This window comes from Furipterus horrens, unplaced genomic scaffold, assembly GCF_987537825.1.
Source record: "Furipterus horrens unplaced genomic scaffold, mFurHor1.1.pri manual_scaffold_2, whole genome shotgun sequence".
Lineage (NCBI taxonomy): Eukaryota > Metazoa > Chordata > Mammalia > Chiroptera > Furipteridae > Furipterus > Furipterus horrens.
The window spans coordinates 184595108-184620128 of record NW_028327172.1 but is presented as its reverse complement, the minus strand read 5'-3'; the positions used below and the strand labels follow the sequence as shown (position 1 = coordinate 184620128).

Here is a 25021-nt window from a genome sequence, read left to right as displayed (position 1 = left end):
AGAAGCAATGAGTTCTTCCTGGAGCTTTACTCTCTGCAATTATTAATAGGATTTTAATATTATCTATTACATGGCCCAATACAACAGCAAAGTTGTATTATAAAAACAACAGCCTACTTGCATTGCAGTAAAGTAGGTAAAAAATAAAATGTACACGTAATAGAAGTTTTAAGACTATAGAAATCTTAACGTTAAAAGCTTCCCATTATAAAAAAATGACACTTCTTCAAAAACTTTGTAAGTCAGCTATTCTTACTAAAATAAATCATAGATGATTTTCTTGAATGGCTCATGGAAGTCAAGTGTAGTGTACATTTAAGCACTTGAACTATGTATGACATCAGACATTGAGATTCAGATTCAGAATCCCTCCTTCACTACCTTAACTAGCTATAGGTCCTTGACCAAATTATTAAAAACTCACTTTTTTCTTATCTGGGAAATAAAAGACGCTAACACATTTAAAAAAAGGAATTAAATGAGATATGTTTGGGTCACTTAGTATAATACTAAACAAACTCAAGAAAAGCATGCTACTTTTATTCCATAATATATATCACTATGGTAGTGTACACCCTAACCATTGTTACTGTATGAAAACTCCCCAGTATCTATATTAAAATGATAAAGGTTTCACAGTGATATAAAGCCTGTCATAAAATTCATGTAACAGTGTATTGTAGAATTTGGATTCTACAATATTTGGTAGCACATTTTTGGGAAGGAAAGAAAATTTGTAGCTCTCTTTTTATTATAAAGTCCTTAAACAATGAATACATTCTATGTTTTTATTTCAAATTCAATACTGGCTGGAGTAACAACTTAAAATCATGTTTTAAAAAATTAAATTATTGTTTTAATCAATTAATTTATAGCTTTGGAATGACTAACGAAATAGGATAACTACCTTATCTGTCTGTCCTGAGTGAATGTAGTTACTGCAGCACTCTGGGTACTGTTCTGTGGCATGCTAGACGGAATCTGGACCATGCTCCCGGCTGCTGGCTGAGAAATCACCATAGTGTTATACAGTGGTGCTGTGAGCGTGCTCTGTGTCTGACTAGGAAGAGATGTTTGTTGACTGTGCCCACTCAGTACATTTTGTTGACTCTGCTGGAAAAGAGGAGATTTTAATGACAAATTAACTGAAAAAACTTACATCAGGAAGTATGCCTCTACATCATTCTAACAATAGTTGACATGACAGGAAAAAAAGTGGCAGGACATATTACTCTGGGAGAAAATGACATGTAGTAATTAAAAATTAATTTGTCTTCAATACTTGCTGGAGGTAAATGATTTTAGAAAAGGAGCATAATCTTAATAGGGATAATATAAAATAAACATAAAGAATTTCTTAAATGCCCAAAGTGAGTGACCAACATTAGTCATTTTTTATACTTCATTTGAAGCCCTGGGATTTAGTCACAGATATATACCAATTATCAAAATTTCCTGGAATACTGATCAAACCATCACTGCCCCAACAATATATTCTTCACTTACAGTAACATGTTTCCTGATCAGCATCTTTTGCAATTAAACCTTTTTAACCTACAGAAGTAGTCTGTACGTTCACTTTTTAAAAACTGCGTAATATTTACATGTCAAAATAATGAAAGTACTTGACATTCAACAGTTTCACAGCTAACACTTCTACACAAAATATTTTAATAATGATCATAGTACTATACTTTCTAATTATTACAATTAACTTTTAAATATGGTATTGTTTAAGGTAGAGCTTTATTTTTTTTTCCAGCAATAATACACATTGCAATCACTGAACACTTCATAGCCTGTTGTAGTCAACAACATTACCTGACTTGTTTGTATAGTCTGTTGTGGCATCATGTGCTGAGTTGTGCCAATGTGTCCAGTATTCATTCCACTTTGAACTTGGTTAGTTTGAACAACCTGGCTTTGCATATTTATAGGCGTGAGTTGCTGGATGTTAGATGAATTTCCAGAAGAAAATTGAACAGAACCAAAATTCAACCCAGGGGTTGACTGTTGTAAAAACATCTTTAAAAATAAAGATTACATTAAAATGAGCTTTGTAGATTAAAAACAAAAATGAATGAGAGCATTTAAAAAAGAAAGCAAAAAACAAGCTACAAATTTAAAAAGTACCGAGACTAAGACATTTTGAATGAGCAATTAGCAATAAATAATTACTGAATAAAACATACTTCATAATTATTCCTCCAGTCATCCTAACCACGTCATGCTTTCAACTGTTGGACTGGCAGCTCTGTATTACTTATTTACAGTTTGTAGCATTAGATCAAAGTAGTTTTCACTTAAGTTTCCCTGCACCAAAATCCTAGTCTTTGACAGACAAAATTTTAGAGTGGTTGACCAAATAAAACTATGAAATTATACCTACTGGTATTTAATTAAAACAATGATTAATGGTTTATTATAAATTCTGTACCAAGAAAGCATAAAAAAAAATACAATAAAGATAAAAAATTAATTCTGTACCAATGTGTACCTAAAAGTTTATGTAAAACATCATTTTTATATTATGAATTGAAGCTTATTAAGAATTGAACTGCTAAAACATGACTCTAATCTGGAGAAATAATGCTGATGGAACGAATTATCTTTAGAGACTTATATGCAATCATACTAAGTAGGAAACCAATGAGTATTTACTTAACTAATAAACTGATGAAATGTACTTTTTGCGTGTCATATATTTAAAAAAATTTTTAATTACAGTTAACATACAATATCACATTAGTTCCTGGTGTACAACATAGTGATCAGGCATTTACGTAACACACAGTGTTTGCCCCAATGAATCTAGTACTCATCTCATATCATACACAGTTATTACAATAACTGTAGTCATCCCTGTGACTTCTTTTTTAACATTTTATTTATTTATTTTTAGAAAGAGGGGCAGGGAGGAAGAAAGGGAAAGAAACATCAATGTTTGGTTGCCTCTCATGTGGCCCCAACTGGGGACCTGGCCTGCAACCCAGGCATGTCCTCTGACTGGGAATTGAATCAGCAACCCTTTGGTTCACAGGCCAGTGCTCAATCCACCGAGCCACACTAGCCAGGGCCCTATGACTTTTGTAACTACCAATTTGCACTTAACACCTTTACCTTTTCACCCATTCTTTCAACCCCTCCCACCCAGCAACCACCAAAATGTTCTCTGTATCTATGAGTTTGTTTGTTTTGTTTGTTCTTTAGATTCCACATATAAGTAAAATCATATGGCATTTGTTTTTTTCTGACTTATTTCACTGAGCACACCTTCTGAGTTCATCCACATTTTTGCAGATGACAAATTTTCATTTTTTTATGGCTGAGTCATATTTCATTATATATATGCACTATTTCTTCTTTAGTCATTCATGTATGGATGAACACTTAGCTTGCTTCCATATCTTTGTTACTGTAATCAATACTGCAGTGAACATATGATGCATCTCTTTTCGAATTAGTGTTTTGGGTTTCCTCAGATAAATACCCAGAAATAGAATTGGTGAGTTCTTCTTTGTCTCTTGTTATAACCTTTGTTTTAAAATCTGGGATAAGATTTGCTATCCCAGCTTTTATTTTCCACTTCCACTTGCATGAAATATCTTTTTCCATTCCTTTACTTTCCATCTGTGCATCTTTTGATCTAAAGTGGGTCTCTTGTAGACAAACATATGTAATAATCTTCTTTTCTTATCGACTCAGCGACCCTCTGTCTTTTAATTGGAACACTTAATCCATTTATATTTAAAGTAATTGTTGACAGATATGTACTTATTGTCATTTTATTCATACTTTTTATTTTTATTTCCTTCCTCTTAAGAAGTCTCTTTAATATTTCTTGTAATATTGGTTTTATGTTTTACATAGACTCCTTTAGCTCTTTCTTACCTGGGAAGCTCTTTATCTGTCCTTTGATTCTAAATGATAGCTTTGCTGGGTAAAGTAACCTTGGTTGTAGGTCCTTGCTTTTCATCACTTTGAATACTCCATGTCAGTCCCTTCTAACCTGCAAAGATTCTGCTGAGAAATCATTCGATTGTCTTACGGGAGCTCTTTTGTAGGTAACTTCTTTCCTCAAGACTTTTAAGATTCTTTGTTTTTACCTTTGGCATTTTAATTATGATGTGTCTTGGTGTGGGCCTCTTTGCATTCATTTGTTTCAGACTCTCTTCACTTCCTGGGCTTGTGCATCTATTTCCTTCACCAGGTTAGGAAAGTTTTCTGTCATGTCTTCAAATTGGTTTCCAATTCCTTATTCTCTCCCTCTTTTCCTTCTCTTATGCCTATTATGTGAATGCTGGTACGCTTTATGTTGTCCTGGAGGCCCTTTAACTTATTGTCCTGTTGTAGTTGAGTCTTGTTTTTTGTTGGCCTGTCAATGGGAGGGATTTACTCTCAGGATGATTGTGAGGACTAGCCATTATTATAGTGGAGGAGCTGTTGTGCAGGGGATGACCCTATGGAGCAAGATACGCTTTAGCTGGGCTCTGCAGCCTGTCAAGTCTGCCTTTGAGTGTCATTTGTAAAGGTCGTTGGGTGTGGTCTGAAGCTGACCACCAGGTGTGTTGGTTCTGAGGCGTCTTGGGAGGTGCAGACCAAGGTTAGCCACTGCCTATGTCCTGCCCACGGCCACTTGGTATGAGCTACAAAGTGATCTTCAGATGGCTGCTACTTGTGCTGGGCTTGGAGATACCCGGAAGAGTCTAAGCTGCTAACTGAGGCCAGTTGTCACTTGGGGCTGCTTAGCAAGAGGTGTGGGGCATTCCGAGGCCAGATGCTCCTTGTCTGGGGTTTGTGAACCTTTGAGGGATTTTAGGAAAGTCCACAGCATGAACCAAGACAGGCCATTTATATAGAAAAGCCACTGGAAACAGCTTGGATAGGGCAGGGTCTCAGCATCACCAGGGTAGAGGGCAGGTAACAGTGACAGCCAGGTTGATGGAAACTCAAGATATGACATTTGTCTGTCCCTGCAGATGGAGAGCTCAGCAAAAAAATAATGGCTTCTGCCAGTACCTCTGCCTAGGAAAAAGCTGCCTCTCTAGCCCTCACCCTGAAACTAGACATTTCAGTTCCTCCCTGTATGTCTCTGGCACTTTTCAAGCTTCTGCCCCAGTGCAGAAGCTCAAACGAGTGAGACCAGTAAGTTTATATGCAGGCCCCATAAGAGGAAGGCCTGGGACTTGAAAGTTCTCTGTCTCACTCAGCCACAATCTCCACTGCTTTACACAACGTGAAATTATGGAGACTTCTATTCCTGACAGTGAAACCCTGAGTTGGGCCTGGTATGGGGCTGGGACCCCTTGATGCTTGGGGGGGACCTCTGCAGCTGAGATATCCCTGCACATTCTCAACTACCACTCATGGGTATGGGACCGGCCCCTTTCACGTCTCTGCCCCTCCTGCCAGTCTCAGCGTGGGTTCTACTGTATAACCTTAGTTACAGGACTCCTGTTCAGCTAGACTTCAGGTGGTTTTCAATATTGGTTGTTTTGTAGCTGAGTTGTAATTTTGAAGCGGTCATGGGAAGAGGCGAATACAGCATTTACGTGTCACTTTTAATTAAAAATAGTCAATTTCTCTAAGAAATTAAAATATAAATCGCATGCTTTGTTTAAATCAAATATAGTAATATCTTACCTGCAGCCCTTGACCATGGACCATTTGAAGTTGTTCTTGAATTTTTCTTAGTTCTTCTTGCTGCCGATGAATATTTGCCTCTATCATTCGTGTCCGTTGCTCCAACTGGTCTTTCAGATGTTGCATGGCTCCTAATTGTGCTGAAAACTGAAACTGAAGTAGCATGTATGGAAAAAGTGTAAGATATTTTAGAACCACTTATTCCTCTTAATTGCACAATGTGAAAAGCAAGCAGTACATCACAAGCTAAGAATGTTACATCAGTTACCAATGTATTGCCTCTCTGTTAATCCACCCATCTTTGCTCAGCTCTGTCATACTGGAGCTGGACTCTAAAAATACTTCTCCTTTGCCAGCAGGCACAAACTTAGTCATGCCAGTTGACTGGGCTGGAGGGACACTACAAAAAGAGATGCTTGTCTTTCTGGTTCAGGTGCTTTTCCTTCTTGCTCTTCTGCCAGTAAATAGCTTCCTAGTAAGTCTCAATGGCATCCCAGCAGGTGGTTCTCCAGCAGGTCTCACTAGGATCCAGTGGTCAGCTCACCAGAAATTTTACTGACACCCCAGCAGGTGGCTTCCTGCTCTCCAATCCTAGTCTGTGGCACCTCAGTGAAGTTCTCTACCATCCAATGCCTACAGCCACAACTCCCCCAGTGGGATCTGAGTCTCAGCCTGGCCTGGAAGAGAAGTTTAAGGCGTCTGCGGAGTCTTCCAAGTTGTTCCTTACTTGGGTCCTTTCCCTTTCACTATGGTTAGAGCTGCTTTCTATATCTGTTATCCCTGTAGTCTTTAGAATTTAGTAGTTAATCTCTGTTACCAGTTAACAATTTTTTATATTACCACTCTTCAAGTTTCTGACTTCTGATTGCATCTTTAAGGATTAAAAAGCACACAGTGGCATTAAAAGTCCTGAGTTCATATAGTGGCTCTATCACTGGCTAGAACATGTTATAAACTTCATTTCTACCCTTTATCAATGAAAAAAGTAGCCTGCACCTCCAATTATTCATATCAAATTCTAACATCCTTAGAATGTCCTCTTCATGCACTTCAGTAGAAACTTACAAAAATCTGAGAGATAACCAACCATAATATTTTTCTCATATTTTTAACTTAAAACTGTTCTTGGGTAAGTAGAAAACATAAGCTTTTAAATAAATACATATGTGGATGAAAAAGAAGTTATTCTATTAACAGAGCTTTCAATCTTACTTATTTCTCTGTTTTACCTAAGTCAAAAACAGCTTCTATTTTACTACTGTTTGAAATTTAGCCACAGTTCGGAATTCACCATTTAAGTCTACACTTACTTATTTTCATTATACTTATTTTTTTCCATGGATATTCAGCACAGGATACGGTATAAGAGCAAGAAGAATTTCACTTTATTGGAAATCTTAGTCTTACAATAGTCTTCTAGAAGTGAGAAATGCCCCCCAAAACTTTTACTCTACTTCAGAAGATTGTATTGAGGATACTGAATATTACTTTTCAAAGTATACAACTCTGACTTTTGAAGTTGATAATAACCAGACGTATCATATGTTAGATTACATTACGTGTGAGAAAATATTACAAATTTAGTACCTCAACTCACTCATTCCTTTATTTTTTAATATTATTTGAAATGTTGTACGTCATACAAATATATTTTATCCTAAGTAAAGTTATTTATACTTTGATAATTACATTGCCATCACTAAAAAAAAAAAAATCTTAAGCACAAATAAGAAATCAGAAACAGAAGGCAGAATACAGAAAAACCACAGAACTAAGAGGTAAAGTGTTTTTCTTTATCACTGAACAACAAATATGAGATTTGAATACTTAACATTTTTGACATAAGATATTCTTTATTTCATGAAAATATCCTTTAAAAATACTAAATGCTTATTTAGTATCTTGTGATTAATGAATAATAATACTGAAAGTATGTCTAAGTTTTTACATAAAGATTCTGTTAACCTTCAGAATAAAAAGCATTTGAGGACTCAACGCTGATAAAAACTGCTGCAACTGTATATAATATTTAATAATATGGCGCTATTATAAACACCTTATATGACCATACATGGCTAAAAGTAAAAATTATGTTTAGGAAATTTATTGCATTGTCAATATATTTGTACAAGTGTCATATATATAATTTAAACAATCATATAAGACAAAGGTATTTTTAGAAAAATATTGTTTTGACCTATTGTTAACTATCATTATTTAAAATTTAGATACTTTTAAGTCAGGCATATTTAATGCCAAACAAAACAGTAAGAAAACTTTGGATTATTTTTACTACTACTCAGTAGTATTTTTTTTAAGATTTTATTTTTAGAGAGAAGGGAAAAAGAGAGGAAGAGAAAAATCGAATGGTTACCTCTTGCATGGCCCGAGATGGGGACCTGACCTGCAACCCAGGCATGTACCCTGACTGGGAATCAAACTGATGACCTTTTGCTTTGCAGGACGATGCCTAACCCACTGACCCACACCTGTCAGGGCCTCAGTAGTATTTTTAATGTATTTGAGGCACTGAATGAGTGTAGAATCATAAATTACAAGTTGGGAATTTATAATCAAAAGTAATTTGTCACTTTTGTAATACTTCTCCTTTGTCTTGCTAATTTCTATTTTTAGGCATCCTTCAGAACTCAAGCAAAAATTCTTCCAGAAGGTTTTCCTTCACTTCCTCAGGCTGCATTAGGTGTCCATCTAATGTACATACACCTAATAGCCTCTATACCTTAAGCTTGGACTATGTAATGTATTGTAGTTTTCTGTCACTGTAATAGTCTTTTGGTATAGATATCATATATATTTTGTACTACTAGCATCTGTAATATCTAATATGTACAAGAAACTCAGTAAATGTTCTATATGTAAACAAATGAATAAATACATGAATAAAATCACTTGATTCTTCCAATATACATAGGAAGAACAAAATGAACAGCTAGATTTCATCTTTAACATCGTTGTTTGTAGTGTTTCTCAACAGAGATGTTACAGCATATTAAGCAGGGCAATTCTTTGTTGTGCAAAACTGTCATGCATCCTGAAAGACAATTAGCATCCCTGGCCCTTACCTACTAAACTAAGGGCAAGTGGTACCCCCAAAATAATGACTATCAAAAATATCCCCAGATATTCTAAATGCCCACAGGTGAGATTTACTTCATCTGTAAGAGTATTATTTTTTAATCTGTATTAGCTTATAAACAATTTATCATTTCAAAATACTCAACTGAAACAAACAAACAAAAATACCTGGGACATGCCTTGTGGAACTGGTAAATTTGTGGCTTGAGACATCACTGGCTGTGTTAATGATTGACCAATAGACTGGGAATTTATTGACTAGAAGCAAAATAAAAAACAACACTGAAGTGATGATCATTCCCATACATGAGTACTTCCACCACAAGTATCACCATGGTACCTTTATAAATGAATTATAATTTGCCTCGCACTTTTTTAGTGCAGTACCCGAATGTCTTCCCATCTACAATGTTCCCTATTGATGTTTTTTATCTTCCAAGGCATCTGCCACATTACCCTGCATGGGCTCTCAATAAAAGCTGACTAGACTTAACTGAAACTCACTGGTATTTAAACTCAGATACAGAACAGATAGATCTAAATTATCAGCTTCTCATAACTGAAAAAAAACTAACATTTTACTTGAAAAATAATTATAGGATTGAGATGTTTGACAAATACTTCAAAACAAAAATAAAGTTTGAGTGTCATACACCAACAACTATTTTAATTTTATAGAAAGGGATAAAGAATCAATAAATTTCTACAGATTTAGATGACTTTTTCCCTTTTAATAAATATTTATTCAGAGGAATACTAACTAAAGAGTTTACCTGACTACTAAATGATGACCTCCTTTGTGCCATCTTTTCATGAGCTGGTAGATGCTGTCTGGGGGGAGTGCTAGTATCCGTGGGGATCTTCGTTGGTGTTGCTGAGATTAGTCAAGAAAAACAGAACAGTATTAGTATTCTATAAAATGCAGTTTTCAAAAATGAATCTTAAAATGCATTTCAGTGAATATAAATAAGATCTCAGTTCCTTTTCTAAATTATTCAATAAAAGTGCAGTCTACAATAGACAATAAGACAATTTATTTTAATTCTTTTTTAAGGACAAGGAAAAGTTTAAAATAGAAAAATTTCAAATATATTAATAATTATGACTCCTAAAATTCAAAAGAAAAATAACACTAGTAGTTCAGCTGAAGAATGGCCTAAGAATTTGAATAGACATTTCTCTAAAGACATATAAATGACTAACTGACATATGAAAAAATGCTCAACATCACAAATCATCAGGGAAATGCAAATCAAAACCACATTAAGATATCACCTCACACCTGTCAGGATGGGTATTATCAAAAAAACAAAAGACAACAAGTGTTTGCAAGAATGCAAAGGAATTGGAACTCCTGCACACTGTTAAGAGGGATACAAAAAGGTGCCGCCACAGTGGGAAAAAAATGTGGAAGTTCTGCAAAAAATTAAGAAGAGAACTATCATATATGATCCAGAAATCCCACTTGTGAATATTCATCCAAAAGAACTGGAATCAGGATCTTGAAGAGATACAAGCACTACTGTGTTCACTGAAGAACTATTCAGATCAGCCAAGACGTTATAACAAGCTACATGTCCACTGACAGATGAATGAATAAACAAAATGTGGTATATACAGTGATGGGCACAAAAGTAGGTTTTCACTTGTTTGTATGGAAAATAATACAATAATTAATAATAATACAAAAGCAGGCTGTGTCGCACATACTCACAACTGTACACCTACTTTTGCCCAACCCTGCATACGCAAACAACAGAATACTTATTTAATCTTTAAAAAGAAGGAAATTCTACAACATGCAAAAAGTGGATGAACCTTGAGGACATTAGGCTAAGGGAAATAAGCCAATGACAGAAAGACAAGGAGTACAGGACTTCATTATCTGAGGTATCTAAAACAGTCAATCAGATAGAATGATGATTGCCAAGGCTGGGCAGAGAGGAAAGTAGAGTTACTAATCAACAGAAAAAAGTTACAGTTAAGCACAATGAATAAGCTCTAGAGAGCTGCAGTACAACATTATACCTATAGTCAACAATAATGTTTTGTACACTTAAATTAAGAGGGTAGATCTCATTCTAAGCACTCTTACCACAATAAAATAAAACATTTAAAAAAAAAAAAAAGAAAACAGCTATAGTAGTGGAAAATTTTTTCCCTAAGTTTTCAGAAATCCTATGCTTAACCTCTATTGTTCTACCCATAATGTTGAGTAGTTCATCACCTCTTTACTCCCTGCTAGTATATATAACTTTAATACCCTGAGAAATAAGTTACTCTTAAAAAAAAGTTATTAATTTAATGACAATTATATGTCTTTATAAAGATAAAACTCTTAAAAAAAACTTTCAAAAACAATCTGAAAGAACACATATTGGCTCTACTAGTAAATAAATAGTTTTGCTTTCCTTTTGAGGGATGATTAAAAACAATAATACCAACATTATTACCTATATATTTTATAGGCTACTTCATAAACAAAATTCTTTGCTAAATGTGAGCAATGTGCCTCTTACTGGAAAGCTGACTATATTTCAGAAATGTAAAACTTACTTTACAGTAGCATTTGATTAAAAATGCTAATACCAGTAACACAATTTAGAAACACTGTCTTTAAAGGAAGTCTGCTGTCAATCTAGAGTACTCACAGGAAGGGTCTGAGATTGCGGTATGAGAGGATTTTCTTGAACTTCGGGAGGAAACAGAAGGGGTTGGGCTGTGATCAAACCTTTCCAATGCTTCCTTGAGACTGACTGTATTTATACGATTATCAGACCCAGAATCTTGGCTCTAAGGAGAAAGAAAAAAATAAATGTTTTCTTGTGGTCCAGTTCAGAGATCCTAAATTATCAATATTGCTTATTAACGCCTCTTAGTCAAAAATCAGTTTTTACTCATAACAAGGCAATGATATCTGTGTATATATTAGGTAAAGAAATGAAAATTTATTTTTTATAGCCAGAAGGTTCTGGTTTCATTCTCGATTTAAAGAATAATATGCAAAAGAAAGAAGGTGGATTCTTACCATATACCAAATACAAAAACTAGCTTAAAATGGATCAAAGACCTAAACATAAGAGCTAAAAACTATAAAACTTTTAGAAGGAGAAAAGCTCTGTGATATTGAATTGGGCAATGATTTATTGGATATGACATTAAATGCACAAGCAACAAAAGTGCCGAGGAGAGTATACCAGAGTGGAAAGGCAATCCATGGAATGACAAAACATTTGCAAATCATATATCTGATAAGAAATTAGTACCCAGAACATATAAGGACTCCTACAATTCAACAACAACAAAATCCAATTAAAAAACCAGCAAAGGTCTTGCAGAAATTTCTCAAAAGTAGGCGTACAAATGGCTGATACACACATGAAAAGATGCTCTATATCAACAATCTTTAGGGAAATACAAATCAAAACCACAATGAGATACTACTTCACATCCATCAGAATGGTTATTATATATAAAAAAAACCACACACACAGGAAATAACCAGTGTTGGTGAGAATATAAAGGAATTGGAACTCTGTGCACTGCTGATGGAAATGTAAACTAATGCAGCTACTATGGAAAACAAAGGATTAGCATATGACCCAAAAATTCCATTTCTGGGTACAAACTCAAAAAATTGAAAGCAGGGGCTCAAACAGATACCTGTATACCCATGTTCATAGCAGCATTATTCACAATAGCCAAAAGATATATGCAGCCTAAGTGTCCATGACAGATGAGTGGATAACAAAAATGTGGAATATACACACAATGAACTATTGTTCAGAAAATTTTGTCACATGCTACATGGACAAGCCTTCAGGACATTATGCCATGTCAAATAAGTGAGTCACAAGTGGACAATTACTATATGACTCCAGTTACATGCAGTACTTAGACGAGTCAAATTAATAGCATCAGAAAGCAGGCCGGTGGCAATCAGGGGCTTGAGGGAGGAGGGAATGGAGAGCCAGTTTGATGGGTATGGATGTGAAGTTTCAGTTGGGGAGATGAAAAGGCTTTGGTAATGGATGGTGGTGATGGCTGCTCACCAGTGTGATGTGCTTAATGCCACTGAACTGTACACTTAAAATTGGTTAAAATAGTAAATTTTGTTAAGTATATTTTAATCACATTAAAAGAATTTAAAAAGTATATAAAAAAGAAACACAATAAAGATGTCACTTTAGTTTACAGCCAATGTACTACAAGCATCTCTGAAATTTAACATCTGACTGCTCAAAATCTTCCTCTTCATCCTAACTCTGGTCTTTCTACAGAACTTCAAAATCCACATGGATGATTCACCCAATAGCCTGTCCTGGCCTCTCAGCTTTTTAGGAACTCCTCATCTCCAGTAACTGTTCCTCTACTTCACCTCAGTCATTCAATCCTCACACCTCTAGGACACTTTAGCTTTCTGGTTTTATTCCTACCTCACTGGCTATTCCCCCCGACTTGCTCTGTGATTGGTTCGTCCTTGTCTCCCTCACCTCTTATTGTTGGAGTGCACCAACGTTAATGCTTAGCGCATTTGGTTGTCATCTCTCTCTACATCCATTCCCATGGTGATCAAATTTAGGTTCATGACTTTAAAATCACCCACACATTCAAGTTTCTCAAAACCATATCTCAAATGAACCACTTCTCTAACCTCCCAGTGGATCATGGTGGTAACAGTCAACACAGTGAGAAAGGAGGCAGCTGGAATCCAGTTTGGAAGCAGGGCTAGCTGAAGTTACTAGGATTGAACACTGGCATGAGGGAAAAAGAAGAGGCAAGGGGAGACAATCTGTATTACTTCAGTTTCTATAATGGTCCTCACTGCAGAAACCCTTGATTTAAGCACTTTTCTCAGAAAATTTCTTCTATTAAAATATCCTGGATCTTCTTCCTCTATGTATACAAAGCTTCTTTGAAACATTCTTTCATGTCAGATCCATGAGAGATGCTGTATTCTTAGCATCTAGAGCTATGTTCAGTACTTGCTGGCACACGGAAGATAAATAGAAGTTTACTGAATGACTGTAGGATAGCCTCCATATTGTCCCCTGGCAGGCTGCCTATTTAACACACTTTCTATATAGATTCTTGCCTCTTTTCATTTCACTTAATTCTCTTCAGGTCAAAAATACCTGTGCTGGGCAACCTCAGACATGCGTCACGATGATTCCTACACGTCCTGGTAGTCACTCCCTTATAACCCCTCTCTTTGAGTGTAGGCTGACCTAATGATTTGCTTCTGATGTACAGAAAAGACAAGTGGCACGATAGCACTTCTGTGATTAGGTTACAAAAGACTCTGACTTTCATTTTGCTGTTTCTCTCCCTGGATCTTCTTGTACACTTGCTCTGATGGAAGGGCCACCAGGAAAGGAACTGAGGGTGACCGGTAGCCACCAGTCAGCAAGGAATCAAGGCCCTCAGTCGAAATGCACATGAGGACTCAGATCCTTCCAACCACCACAGTGAGCCTGGAAACAGATTCTGCCCCAGCTGAACACTGAGATAACTGTGGCCCCTAATGACACCTTCATTACAGCCCTGGGCTAACACCTTGACTGCAGCCTCATGACCAGTTCTGAACCAGAGGTCCCAACTAAACTGTGCCTGGATTCTTAACCACAGAAACTATGAGTTAATAACTGTGTTATTTTATATCATTAAGTTTTGTTACACAGCCACAGGTAACTAATACACTACACTTCTACATGATATAATGAAAAGCGAAATCAGAGTTCAAATTCTGACTATAACTTCCCAGCCATGTGTTTTTAGGGGAGGCTTCCCATCTCTTAAAAATCCTCAGTTTCAATATTTTCAAAGTGGGGATAGTGCCAACCAGGAAAGAATGTCTGAGGAGTAAAACCTACTCTATAATTCATATAAAGTACATTGCCAAAGCCTAGCATACTGTAGACAATAAATAAATGTTAGTTTAAACCCAGACCATACATGTCTCTCATCCAATTATCACTAAAAAGCAGACCCTTCAAATCTTTTTTTTAATCCTCATCTGAAGATATGTTTTTATTGACTTCAGGGAGAGAAGAAGGGGGAGAGAGAGAGAGAGAAACATTGATTGGTTACCTCCCCTATGTGCTCTGACTGGGATGTAACCCGCAAGCTAATGTGCCCTGACCAGTAATTGAACCCGTGACTTTTTGGTGTATGGGACGACACTCCACCCAAATGAACCACCCAACAAGGGCTGACCCTTCAAATCTCTTTTAGAAGTAAAACATTTTCAAATATTATATTTAAAACTTATAACCCTGTCCCAAGTGAGAAAATAAAATAAATGAAAAATAACTTTTCTATAAATTATTGAGTCTTCTTTCATGGAAAACAAATAAAATAATTTTATTTAAACTGTAAGGTACATACTTTGTCAGCAGCTGTCTCAGGAAGAGATTCTTCGATGCCAAGTTCTCGTCGTCTTTCAGCCCTAACTTCTGCATAACTACAAATTTTAAAACAGAATTTTAGCGTTTGGTCATTCATTTAAAATACTGCAGAACTGCACTCATTCAATGTTCGTTATGTGTCTTAATAGTTCATTACTCATTCTAGACTATTTTCCATGTGCTACACAAAGCTACTACATATTTACAATTAAGAGAGTGTACAATATCTTAATGTGAATTACATGTTTCTAGGTATCTCAAATTGAATTTTTCTAGGTATCTAATGTAAACAATCTGTAACTGCAGTTCTTAAATTAAGAGAAATTAAATAAAGAGTATGCTTGTCTACTCCAGTTTTCCTTTTATATGATTAACTTTGGTACATAAAACACAGCTACAACTTCTGCTCTAAACCATAAAATTTATTTCAAGACTTATATAGGTATATATATCTGCATTCTATTTCTATGTAATGTCTGTAAGTAAATTTAATAATATATTGAAACAGTGTGTCAAAAATGAGGAAAACCATTTTGTAGTTCATTAATAAGTCATACATACAAAATTCACTGTCAGTATTATTATGGATGTTTCTATAGTTCTGAAATTTTAAACAAGAAATTACCTTACTACAGTGTGAGTACAAACAATAAACTCTGGCCTTGAATTCCACTGATGATAAGTGATATAATAATGAGTTTGAAGCCAAATCCACTGTTGTCCTTTGGTCAGGAACCTGTAATAACATGATTTGCCTTTCCCATATTGCATCACTAAGAAGAGAAAAATATTTTTGATTCATATTGTAAGTAATAAATCTGCTTTTTAATAAAAGCTATCATTTATATTTATATCTATATATCAATACTTCTGGCTTTTCTATAATATATACCTATCAATTATAAGAAAAGGCTATTCTGTATATATAAGGTCTTAAGCAATTACTCTTCCACAGTGTCCTACTTACAGCCAGTTATTGCTGCTCTTAGATACTTTTCACAAAAAATAAATTTCCAAATATTCAAGAATAAAGTATTCACATATTGACTTCCTCCTGCCCAGGTATAATGAAGATAATAGCAATGAGCAATCATTCTTGAGTTTTTTCTCACCTGTACTCTGGCAGGTGCAGCATCTTTGAGGCATTTAATTCTAAACCTTAACTAACCAAAATCAGATTAACGTAATTGCATGAACTGAGAAGTGCAGTATTTCCCAAAACTCTACCTTTAGATTGTAAATTCTGCAGCCTTTAAATAGATATTAAGCCAAAAAAGGGGATTTTGTGGTTAAATTAATTTGAGAAGCATTGCTTTATTTCTTTTTTATATTTATTGAATTTACTGGAGTGGCACTGGTTAATAAAATATATATGTTTCAGGTGTACAATTCTTTAAAACATCATCTGTACATTGTACTGTGTGTTCGCCACCCCAAGTCTCCTTCCATCACCATTTATCCTTCCTTTACCCTCCATACTGTTGTCTATGAGTTTTGTTTTGTTTTGCTTAATCCCTTCACTTTTTTCATGCAGCACCTCAACCCCCTCCCCTGTGACAGCTGTCAGTCTGTTCTTTATATCTATGAGTCTGTTTCTATTTATTTTATTGGTTAATTTTGTTCATTAGATTCCACATACAAGTGAAATCATATGGTACTTGTCTTTCTTTTACTGGCTTAGTTCACTTGGCATAATGGTCTCCAGGTCCGCCCATGCTGTCACAAAAGGTAAGAGTTCCTTCATTTTTACAGCCGAGTAGTATTCCATTGTGTAAACGTGCTACAGCTTTTTCATCCACTCATTTACTGATGGACATTTGGGCTGCTTTCAAATTCTGGTGACTGTAAATAATGCCACAATGAACACAGGGGTACATATATTCTTTCAAGTCAGTGTTCTGGGTTTCTTCGAATATATTCTCAGAAATGAAATTGCTGGGTCATAAGGCAGGTCCATTTTTAATGGCTGCACCAGTCTGCATTCCCACCAACAGTGTACAAGGGTTGTCTTTTCTCCACATCCTTACCAAGACTTGATGTCTGTTGATTTATTGATGATGGTCATTCTGACAGGTGTGATGTGATATCTCACTGTGTTTTTATTTTGCATTTTTGTGATGATTAGTGGCATTGACAATCTTTTCATATGTCTATTGGCCACCTGCTATGTTCTCTTTGGAGAAGTATCTATTCAGGTCTTTTGCCCATTTTTAAGTTGGAGTGTTTTTTTGATGTTGAGTTTCATAAGTTCTTCATAAATTGTGGATATTAACCCCTTATCAGATGTATCATTGGGAAATATGTTCTCCCATTCATTTTGTTGATGGTTTCCTTCACTGGGCAAAATTTTTTGTGCATGAAGTCCCATTTATTTTTAATTTTGTTTTCCTTGCCCGAGAAGATAATTCAGAAAAAAATTTTGCTATGAGAACATGTGCTTATGTTTTCTTCTAGGATTTTTATGGTTTCAAGTCTAATATTTAAGTCTTTAACCCATTTTGAATTTATTCTTGTTTATGGTATAAGAAGGTGGCCTAGTTTAATTTCTTTTGCATGTATCTGTCCAATTTTCCCAATACCATTTATTGAATAGGCTATCTTTAGTCCACTGTATATTTTTCCCTTTGTCAAATATTGAGTATAAAGGCATGGATTTATTTCTGGGCTCTATTCTGTTCCATTATTTATATACCATTACCATGTTTTTATACCACTACCATGCTGTTTTGACTACTAGAGACTTGTAGTATAGTTTGTTATTAGGTGGCATGATTCCCCCAACTTTGTTCTTTGTCAGGATTGCTGCTGCTGTTCAAGGTCTTTCATGGTTCCACATAACTTTTTGGAATATTTATTCTAGTTCTGTGAAATATGTCATTGGTATCTTGATAGAAACTGTGTTGCATCTGTAGATTGCTTTGGGTAGTATGGACATTTTAATGATGTTAACTCTTCCTATCCATGAACACAGTTTATGTTTCCACTTATTTGTATAGTCTTCAATTTCTTTTTTCTGGGTGCAGGTCTTTTACATCCTTGGTTAAATTTATTCCTAGGGTTTTTTTTTTTTTTAATGCACTTATAAATGCAATTGCTTTCTCAGAGTCCCTTGCTGATAGTTCATTATTAGTGTATAAAATGCAGCTAAATTCTGGATATTTATTTTGTATCCTGCTACTTTACTGAATTCATATATCATCAGTTCTAGTAGTTTTTTTGTGGAATGTTTAGGGCTCTCTATATACAGTATCTCACCATTTGTAAATGACAGTTTTACTCCTTCCTTTTCAATTTGGATGCCTTTTATTTCTTCTTATCTGGTTACCGTGGCTAGGACTTGTAGTACTATGTTGAATATTCAACAGTGGTTAAAGCAGGCATCCCTGTTATTCCCTATCTTAAGGAAAACACTTTTAATTTTTGCCCACTGAGTATGATGTTGGCTGTGGGTCAGTCATACATGATTTTTATTATGCTGAGATATGTTCCCTCTATTCCCACTTTGTTGAGAATTTTTATCATAAATAGGTACTGGAGGTTATCAAATACTTTTACTGCATCTATTGATATGATCACAAATTTTTTATCCTTCCTTTTGTTTATGCAGTGTATCACATCTATTGATTAGAGGTTATTGTACCAACCTTGCATCCCCAGAATAAATCCCACTTGATCATGGTGTACGATCTTTTTAATGTATTGCTGGATCTGGTTTGCTAATATTTTGTTGAGGATTTTAGCATCTATGTTCATCAAGGATGTTGGCTTATAATTTTCTTTCTTTGTAGTGTCTTTATCTGTTTTTGAAATTAAAATAATGCTGGCCTCTTAAATGAGCTTCAGAGTCTTCCATCCTCTTGAATTTTTTGTAATAGTTTGAGAAGGACAGGTGTTAGTTTTCTTTGAATGTTTGGTAAAATATACCTGTGAAGCCACCTGGTCCAGGATTTCTGTTAGTTGGGAGTTTTTTAATTAGTGCTTCGGTTTCATTAGTTTTAATTGGTCTATTCAGATTTTCTTATTCTTCCTGATTAGTTTTGGAAGACTGTATGTTTCCAGGAATTTATTTATTTCACCTAGGTTATCCAATTTGTTGGCATATAGTTGTTAGTAATATCTTCTTACAATACTTTGTATTGCTTTAGTGTCAGTTGTTACTTTTCCTCTTACATTTCTGATTTCATTTGGGTTCTTTCTCTTTTTTTCTTGATGACTCTCATTAAAGGTTTCACAATCTTGTTTATCTTTTCAAAGAACCAGCTCTTGGTTCCATCAATCTTTTGGTTTCTTTTCAGATTTTATTTCATTTACTTCTTCCTTCCTTCTACTCACTTTGGGCTTTGTTTGTTCCTTTTCTAGTTCCTTTAAGTGTAAAGTTAGATCATTTATTTGAGATTTTCCTTTTTTCTTGAGGTAGGCCTGGAATGCTATGAATTTCCCTCTTAGGACTGCTTTTGCTGTGTCCCATAAATTTTTGCGTTGTGTGTTCTCATTTTCACTTGTTTCATAGTATCTTTTAATTTTTTTCCTTGATCTTCCTGTTAACCCATTCATTGTTAAGTAACATGTTATTTAGCCTCCATGTCTTTGTGTGTTTTTCAGTTTTTTTGGTGTCATATCAAGATTTCAATCTTCTTAAATTTCCTGAGATTTCTTTTATGCCCTAACATGTGGTCTAACCTAGAAAATGATCCATGTGCACTTGAAAAGAATGCATATTCCACTGCTCTGGGATGAAATGCTCTGAAAATATCAATTAAATCCATCTGATCTAGTGTGCCATTTAAGACTGTTCTTTCCTTATTGATTTTCTGTCTGAAAGATCTATCTATTGATGGCAACGGGGTGTTAAAGTCCCCTACTATGACTGTATTACTGTCAATCTCTCCCTTTACGTCCATCAAGATTTGCTTTATATATTTAGGTGCTCCTATGTTGGGTGCATAAATGTTTACAAGAGTTATATTCTTTTGCTGGATTGTTCTCTTTACGTAGTGTCCTTCTTTGTCTCTTAGTATAGCCTTTATTTTAAAGTCTATTTTGTCAGATATAAGTATTTATACCCCAGCTTTTTTTCATTTCCATTTGTATAAAATATCTTTTTCCATCCCTTTACTTTAAGTCTGTGTGTCTTTTGTTCTGAGAGTATTTCCCAAAACACTCTCTGCAGCTTGTAAGTTCTGCAGCCTTTTAACAGATATTAAGCATCTCCAAAAGGGGGGGAGGGCTGTAGTTAAATTAATTTGGGTAACTTTATTAAATATGTTTAATCTTCTCAAAAAGTTAAGTATGTTACTATATGTCAAGATTCAGGGGGTAGGGGGTTATTGGATTGATTATGAAGTGTTTCCTAGTCTTCCTTGACCAAAAATCCATTTTGAATGGACCAGCATTCAAGGGGCCAAACCTTATGAAGTGCTAGTCAAGAATCAATATCTATTTCTTTGTGTGTGTCATCAAGAGCATAATGCCCATGTACTTTGAAGTGAATAATGTTTTATTTTGTGCTGAAATGACTTTATTCTAAAAATCCTCCATGTAGTTGATGCTATCATAAAATGCTTAATTTTCATACAGCTTAAGGCATCATGAAAATATCTTAAATATCTAATTTAGTTTTAGAGGCTGTCCAAGAGGGTAGGACTCTGGAAGGAAAGCAAATAAAAGCTGTCATTGAAACAAACCTCTGAAACAAAGTATAATTAGCATGTGACCAAGGTAGGTCGAGACTCCAATCCCATTGCCACCAGCAATGAGTTACCAGATTGTGGAAAAATTACTTGGGCTTGCTGTGCCTCAGTTTACTTGTGGAGATAATAATAGTATCTACTTTCTAGAACTGTGGTGATGAATACATTGTTTAGAATAGTGCAGGGCACAATGAGATAATGCTTCTGCTATTAATAACAACAACAGGTAACATGAAGCACTCACTATCAGTTTCTGAACAGATTCTTCAAACATGTATCTACCTCTTGGCTAGACTTACATATCTGTAACTCAAAATTTATGAAATAGTGTTCTAATATTTTGACATACTATTGCATTTTCAAAGGAATCTACTTGTCTTACTTCAGATGTAGCACTTACACACTTCAGAACAAGGTTTATTAGATGTCATATTATAAAACTGTACTTAACTATTACAGACTGAAATATGTAAAGCAGGAACAAATTTAATTTAAACTTAATCTATGATTCTTACTGGAATGGTGATACATATAAAGTAAAATCTTCTATTATTTCCAAAACACAAAAGGGTTAAAAGTCTGTATTTTACTGCCTTCTATTAATACAATACTAGTTTATATGATTAAAAAGTTATTATCAACAGAAAGATTACATTCTACTTACAGTGCTCATGACATTTTGCCAAATTTTCTAGGTCATCCACATGATAGTAATCATAGCCTGATGTTCCCAGAACTTCAAATGGCAAATATCCTATTATGGGTGGTGCCCTAAATTACACAGACAACAATATTATAACTTTTTCCATAATGAGAAATATTCCAACTAGAAATTAATTTTAAGGGGAACCTTTATTTTTTGAAAAATGGACAATGGACTTAATCATCCAAATTAGAAAAAGTTTATCCTTGAAACCTATTAATTTAAACAATTATATGATTATTACCTTTTTATAAAATTTAAAAATGGAGTTACCTGTGATCTAGAAATAGAAATTTCCATTCTAAACTATGTCTAGATGTAAACTCTTCATTGGGCTCTTCAACAGTGCACATTTCCTACAAATAAATAAATAATTAAAATTCAGAAATACTTTTCTGAACTAGGAAGAATCCTAAATATTGTTAGCCATAAAAGTCATTACTAAATAACTTTTCCCTAAGCAATATTTTATACATTTTAATTTTCTAGCACTAAAAATGTGGCAATAAATAAACACAGGCTTCTAGTGGGGTACTTCTTCCTCTACACATTTCTCCATTCTTTCACATGCCTGTAAACCCTAATTCTGAATTCAGATCTCTCTCCTGAATTACAGTTCCATATTTCTAATTTTCTGGATGTCCTCACACATCACAAACTCAGTATTTCCTAAGATGAACTTATTGCCTTATTCCTTATATCCAGTTAAAATAATTCTCCATCTCAATACAAAACATATCTGTGTCATCCCATTAGTCCAGCAACCAGAGTCACAATACTTTCAAATTCACCTACATTAAAAAACCCATCTAAATGCCTACTACTAAATCCTTTCAAATTCACCTAAGTTAAAAAAAAAAATCTATTTGATCCCATCCATCTTCAGGGTCTTAGTTTAGACTTTAAACTCTTGCCATCACTGGTTCACATTACTGCCATAGTATCTTCTGAAACAAATCTCCCTGTCCTTCAACCCACCTTCTTTCTGGCCACAGTTACCTTACTAATGCCCAAATATGACTATATAATTTCCCTGCTTAAAAACTTTAGCAGTTCCTTCACGTTTAAATCCTCAGTATGGAAAAACAAACAAAGAAAAGAAACACATTTCACTTCTGGCCTCTGCTTACTTTTCTAGTATCATCTCCCCTGACCTCCACCCCCTCCACACACACAGTAACCCTAGACTCCAGTCATACTCAACAATGTATTCCAACCTGCCTCTGTGTCCTTGAGTGATCTTCTATAGCACAATGCAGTGAATAGGAGTTTGGGATTTGAGAAAAAAAGAATTAGAATCTATTCCAATTCTACCACTTAATAGCTTTGACTTTGGGAAAGTAACTTAATTTTCCTAAGCCTCAGTTTCCTTCTATATAAAATGAGGATCACACTAGCATCTCTTATGGGGTTGTTTTAAAAATTAAATGAGATAATGCACATAAAGTAAACAGCATGTAATAAGCACTTAATATCCACAGCTATTATTTCCTAAGATCAAAACAAGAAGAGCAAGACTGGTAATTCAGTACTTTGTCCTACAACATGGTATCTCCCTACATTTAAAATCTTAGCCTGGCTTACTTCCAGCCACTTTCTACTAGTGGTTAATTATTTCACCTTCTCAATTCCCTACTCACCATTTGCTTGTAGGGCCAATGAAATAAAAACAAATTATTTAATTAAATTTTAAAACTGAAAAAGTAAATTACATGCAGTAAAAGCCACTTGTATATTTCTAAAGAAAATTCCAAAAACAATCTTTAAAATTATCTACATTTTTGGCTTTTCCCCTTTAGTGTAGGTTATGAACTATACAAAAAAGTATCCTAATATTTTACACAAAAGCAGGACAACAGGATATATAAACACTGGTAGCTGCAAAGGATATATATTTCAAAATGGAATTCTATAATTTAATAAGTGCCTTAATAATTCATTATTTGCTTCAAAAATATCATGATCATGTATATTTAAAGACTCATGGCCATCATAAGGTTTTCAGAAAGTTTCAGTTATTCTGGAAACAGCAAAAAGATCACATAAAGGTCATTCTCAAAATATGAAATTAAATCCTCTTTAGGAAATAAAATTAGAAACATACCTTGATGAACTGGGGTGTAGCTAATCTGACAGTAGCTACAAAACAAACTCTATCTTCATAAGAAGGCCTGTGTGTGCGTTGTATAGTTCCTTCAAAACCATTGTGCGCTGAAGTAGATACTAAAACAAGAAAATATGTATTATCACTTACTCCAGTAAAATCTAGTTATTATTGATGTTCAAGCATTGATGTCATGTCTTTGACAACATGAAAGAATATCAGATTAAAATACATTTTAAGAGAAGAAGCATTTTAACTCACCACTGTTTAAAGATTTGAAATTTCCTATAAATTTCACATATTCATAGGTAGATGGCTCCTTTGGGTCTATTGTTCCTCGAAGAATATGACAACAGAATTCTAACTGATTTTTTGCTGAGAGGAAAAATATGATATATTTGTGATTTATCATGAGTGATGTATCACATGGAAAGATTATAAAAGTTTACAATATTTTCTCCACCAGCAGTCCTCAATGACATTGTATTTAGTCCATAAAAGCAGAGTACTTCTAAGAGATGAGCTCATATCCTTAATAGAGAAAATAGATCTTCTGATATAAGCAACTCCAAGTTTCCCCATTTTTATCTGTGCATCCTTCTCAGTCTGCACTCTCCTTTCAAAGAACAGTTTTGCTTCCCATATTAAAGTTAATGCTTCTATGCCTACCATGAACAGACTATTTTCTCTAGGACCATGACCACAGCACTGTTAGTCATTCCTTTAGCATCCACACCTTCTCTTCTTTGAGTCATTTCTTTCTACTTTTAACTTGCTCAGGTCTTTCCATTTCAAACCAAGGTTTTTTAATGCTACTCTTTTTAGTATCATTGATCGCCTTCCATTTCATTATGTGCTCTAGTTTCCATACACATATTCATTTCCCTTCACTTCACGCATAGTGGCTTTCATCTTCATACCTTTATAGAAACTGCTCTTATCAAGATCACCCATTTTTGTACAGTAGTTCCCCTTATTCATAGGAGATACATTCCAAAACCCCCAGTGGATGCCTGAAACCATGGTTTGTGCCAAACCCTATATATTCTGTGTTTTTTGCAGACATACATACCTATGATAAAGTTTAATTTACAAACTAGGCACAGTAAGAGATTGACAATAACTAATAACAACAAAAAATAAACACAACAGTTTCATTTCATTGCACTTTGCTTTATTGTGCTTCACAGATACTGAGATGTTTTTACAAATTGAAGGCAAGACCCACCACCAGCAAAAAGATTGTAACTTGCTTTATTGCGGGGGTCTGGAACAGAACTCATAGTATCTCCGAGGTATGCCTGTATAACAATAGGCTGTAATTAAAGTTATGTGAATGTGGTCTCTCTTTCAAAATATCTTATTATTCTATATGTAA

General features: G+C 34.7%; 1 protein-coding gene across 3 annotated transcripts in view; it reads right to left on the bottom strand.

Annotated features, from left to right (window-relative positions):
* CLOCK (clock circadian regulator) overlaps nt 1-25021 on the bottom strand; it is a 131916-nt gene that overhangs the window by 10850 nt on the left and 96045 nt on the right. For 2 of the 3 annotated variants that reach the window (XM_090266855.1, XM_090266854.1), the window contains exons 11-22: nt 23905-24018; nt 23644-23762; nt 21813-21895; nt 21501-21607; nt 15772-15919; nt 15127-15202; nt 11391-11532; nt 9513-9613; nt 8908-8997; nt 5644-5796; nt 1822-2025; nt 908-1113 (exon numbers count right to left, since the gene is read on the bottom strand). In XM_090266855.1, coding sequence (XP_090122981.1) covers nt 908-1113; nt 1822-2025; nt 5644-5796; nt 8908-8997; nt 9513-9613; nt 11391-11532; nt 15127-15202; nt 15772-15919; nt 21501-21607; nt 21813-21895; nt 23644-23762; nt 23905-24018 — 1543 coding nt within the window. The remainder of the gene's footprint in view (nt 1-907; nt 1114-1821; nt 2026-5643; nt 5797-8907; nt 8998-9512; nt 9614-11390; nt 11533-15126; nt 15203-15771; nt 15920-21500; nt 21608-21812; nt 21896-23643; nt 23763-23904; nt 24019-25021) is intronic. The other variant, XM_090266856.1, reaches the window with a different exon arrangement.